The 3,351-nt window shown below is 45.0% G+C and overlaps 1 protein-coding gene across 1 annotated transcript; it reads right to left on the reverse strand.

Annotated features, from left to right (window-relative positions):
* Positions 1-460: 460 nt before the first annotated feature.
* Positions 461-865, reverse strand: LOC119332676 (serine/threonine-protein kinase UCNL-like). Its single transcript, XM_037605833.1, has one exon. The coding sequence runs from the start codon at positions 863-865 to the stop codon at positions 461-463; it is 405 nt and encodes a 134-aa protein (XP_037461730.1).
* Positions 866-3,351: the final 2,486 nt, after the last annotated feature.

The following is a 3,351-nucleotide window of genomic DNA, read 5'->3' on the forward strand; positions in this document are numbered from 1 at the left end:
CCGTGGCACAGCATGACCGTGAGACGAGACACATAACTGATTCGCCCAAACATTGCCTCACAAGGCTGCCACCAAGGAGCCGCCCAGATTGTACTCGTTCTTGGCCTCGGCGAGCGCAACAAAGACTATGCATCAGAAGATTCAGTAATCACACAAGATGAAGCAATAGCAAAAGTCACGGTTTGCATCAGAAGTTCAGAACCCCCTCGTGAATTCATCATGGCTGAAGTAGAGCAAAAAAGGCCTTGGACCCTCAACTAAACCGTGCACCTCTGAAAATTGCTTCCGCATCTCAAACAGCGCTACACCGAATTTATTTACACCATCACGCCCCTGTTCTCAACGTTTGCACTGCGCCACTGCCTGCACAGGCACCCTGTTGGCTCGTTACGGAACCGCAATCTACCGGGGAGCAAGTCGACTACCACATCCACATGGCCGGCCATGTAAGCTATACAAGTCAGAACACCGACGAGAAGTCCGACGACGACGAGGACGACGAGCCCGACTCTGGAGGCGGCGGTGCCGGCGACTGGTGGAGCTTCTTGAAGTAGTCCCTCACGTCGAAGCCCTCGCCGTCGGCTGCGTTGTCCTCCGCTGGCGGCGGGATGTAGGGCGGGTGGGTCACATCCGCGAGCATGTCCCATGCCATCCCGGCGTAGAACGGCTGCACCCGGATCTTGTCAGTGCCGCCGGCGTACCCGAGCCGCCTCGCGGGATCCCGCTGCAGCAGCTGCGAGATGAGGTCGGTCAGCTCCGGCATCCGGCGCTGGGTGTCGCCCGGGAACTCGACCTCCCTGTGCAGCACATTCCAGAACGTCTCCTTGCAGTTCTTGCCCTTGAACGGCGTGCGGCCGAACACCATCTTGTAGACGAGCACGCCCACAGGTCTTCCTACCGCGCGCGGCGGTCGCCGTCGGGCTTGGTCGGACTTCGATGTGAACAACCACCATGAACGCACGTCTTGCGGCATCGCCTCCCATCGTGAGTTTATGTAGGCGTCAGGAAGGCTAATAGATGTCGGGTCGGTCTCGTATTTTTCTGAGTTTCTTGCTGGTTTTTTTTCTCGAGGAAAGGACGGGAAACGTATCCTGCATGGAAGATATATAGGTTGCACTATCGATGGATATCAAATTGGTTGTATAGGACATCCCCAAATTATCAGTACCACCTCGTTTATAAAGAAATTTTATCTATACAAATCGCAAAAGCGTATTTATGACATGAGAAGAAAGCGTATTGTGACGGAGAACCCGGAGACTCAATCCGTGCTTTATTATTAGGGAGATTATGGAAAATAAAGATGCTAAACCAAGAATTATTAGATGGGTTCTCTTGCTACAAGAATTTGATTTGCATATTATTGATAGAAAGGGAGCTGAGAACCCTGTTGCAGACAACTTGTCTAGGTTAGAAAATGTTCTTGATGACCCACTACCTATAGATGATAGCTTTTCTGATGAACAATTAGCTGTCATAAATGCTTCTCGTACTGCTCCATGGTATGTTGATTATGCTACTTACATTGTTGCTAAATTTATACCACCTAGTTTCACATACCAGCAAAAGAAAAAAAATTCTATGATTTAAGACATTACTCCTGGGATGACCCACACCTTTATAAAGAAGGAGTAGATGGTGTTATTAGACGTTGTGTACCTGAGCATGAACAAGAACAAATTCTACGCATGTGTCACTCCGAGGCTTATGGTGGACACCACGCTAGAGATAGAACACCACACAAGGTATTGCAATCTAGTTTTTATTGGCCTACTCTTTTCAAGGATGCCCGTAAGTTTGTCTTGTCTTGTGATGAATGTCAAAGAATTGGTAATATAGTAGACGTCAAGAAATGCCTATGAACTATTCACTAGTTATTGAACCATTTGATGTTTGGGGTTTTGATTATATGGGATTGTTTCCTTCCTCTAATGGGTATACACATATTTTAGTTGCTGTTGATTACGTTACTAAGTGGGTAGAAGCTATTCCAACTAGTAATGCTGATCATAACACCTCTATTAAGATGCTTAAAGAAATTATTTTTCTGAGGTTTGGAGTCCCTAGATATTTAATGACTGATGGTGGTTCACATTTTATTCATGGTGCCTTTCGTAAAATGCTTGCTAAGTATGATGTTAATCATAGAATTGCATCTCCATACCACCCACAGTCTAGTGGTAAAGTAGAACTGAGTAATAGAGAGCTTAAATTAATTTTTCAAAAACGGTTAATATATCTAGAAAGAATTGGTCCAAGAAACTTGATGGTGCATTATGGGCCTATAGAACTGCATATAAAAATTGTATGGGTATGTCTCCGTATAAAATAGTTTATCGAAAAGCATGTCACTTACCTCTCGAACTAGAACATAAGGCATATTGGGCCATTAAAGATCTCAATTATGATTTCAAACTTGCCGGTGAGAAGAGACTATTTGACATTAGCTCACTTGATGAGTGGAGAACCCAGGCCTATGCGAATGCCAAACTGTTTAAAGAAAAAGTTAAAATATGGCATGACAAAAGGATACAAAAGCGTGAGTTTAATGTAGGTGATTATGTTCTGTTATACAACTCTCGTTTAAGATTTTTGCAGGGAAACTCATCTCTAAATGGGAAGGTCCTTACGTTATCGAGGAGGTTTATTGTTCCGGTGCCATAAAAATCAACAACTTCAAAGGCACAAATCCGAGGGTGGTGAATGGTCAAAGAATTAAACATTATATCTCAGGTAATCCCACTAATGTTGAAACCAATGTTATTAACACCGTAACCCCGGAGGAGTACATAAGGGACACTTTCCAGAACGTTTCAGACTCCGAAAAGGAATAGGTATGTGGTACAGTAAGTAAACCGACTCCCAAATAGTTCTAATGGAAATTTTCCTCCATTTTGGAACATTTAAGAAAATAGGAAAATAAGAAGTAGTCCAGAAAGGACACGAGGCATCCACGAGGGTGGAGGGCACGCCCCCTGCCTGGTGGGCACCTCGTGTGCCCTCTGGACTCCGATTTCTTGCATGATACTTCTTTTGGTCGGTAAAAATTCATTGGATGATCTCCCGAAGGTTTTGACCACCGTACCAAGCAACTATCTCCTGTTTTTGTTTCGAGCTGTTTTCTGCCAGAGTTTTCAAGGCCAGGCATCATGTCGTCCCCCTCCTCCAATGACGCGGGCGACGATGCTTGGCTAATGAAGATAGAGATGAAGAGAGAAGAACTTGGGGAGATAAACAAGGGTGATAGGATCAAGAAGGCCACGGAGGATCAAGCTCCTGCAGCAGAAGAAGAAGACATCCTTCAACCTTACTATAACCATCTTACCCCTACTAAAATAGAAGCATTCAAGA

This window comes from Triticum dicoccoides, chromosome 7A (assembly GCF_002162155.2).
Source record: "Triticum dicoccoides isolate Atlit2015 ecotype Zavitan chromosome 7A, WEW_v2.0, whole genome shotgun sequence".
Lineage (NCBI taxonomy): Eukaryota > Viridiplantae > Streptophyta > Magnoliopsida > Poales > Poaceae > Triticum > Triticum dicoccoides.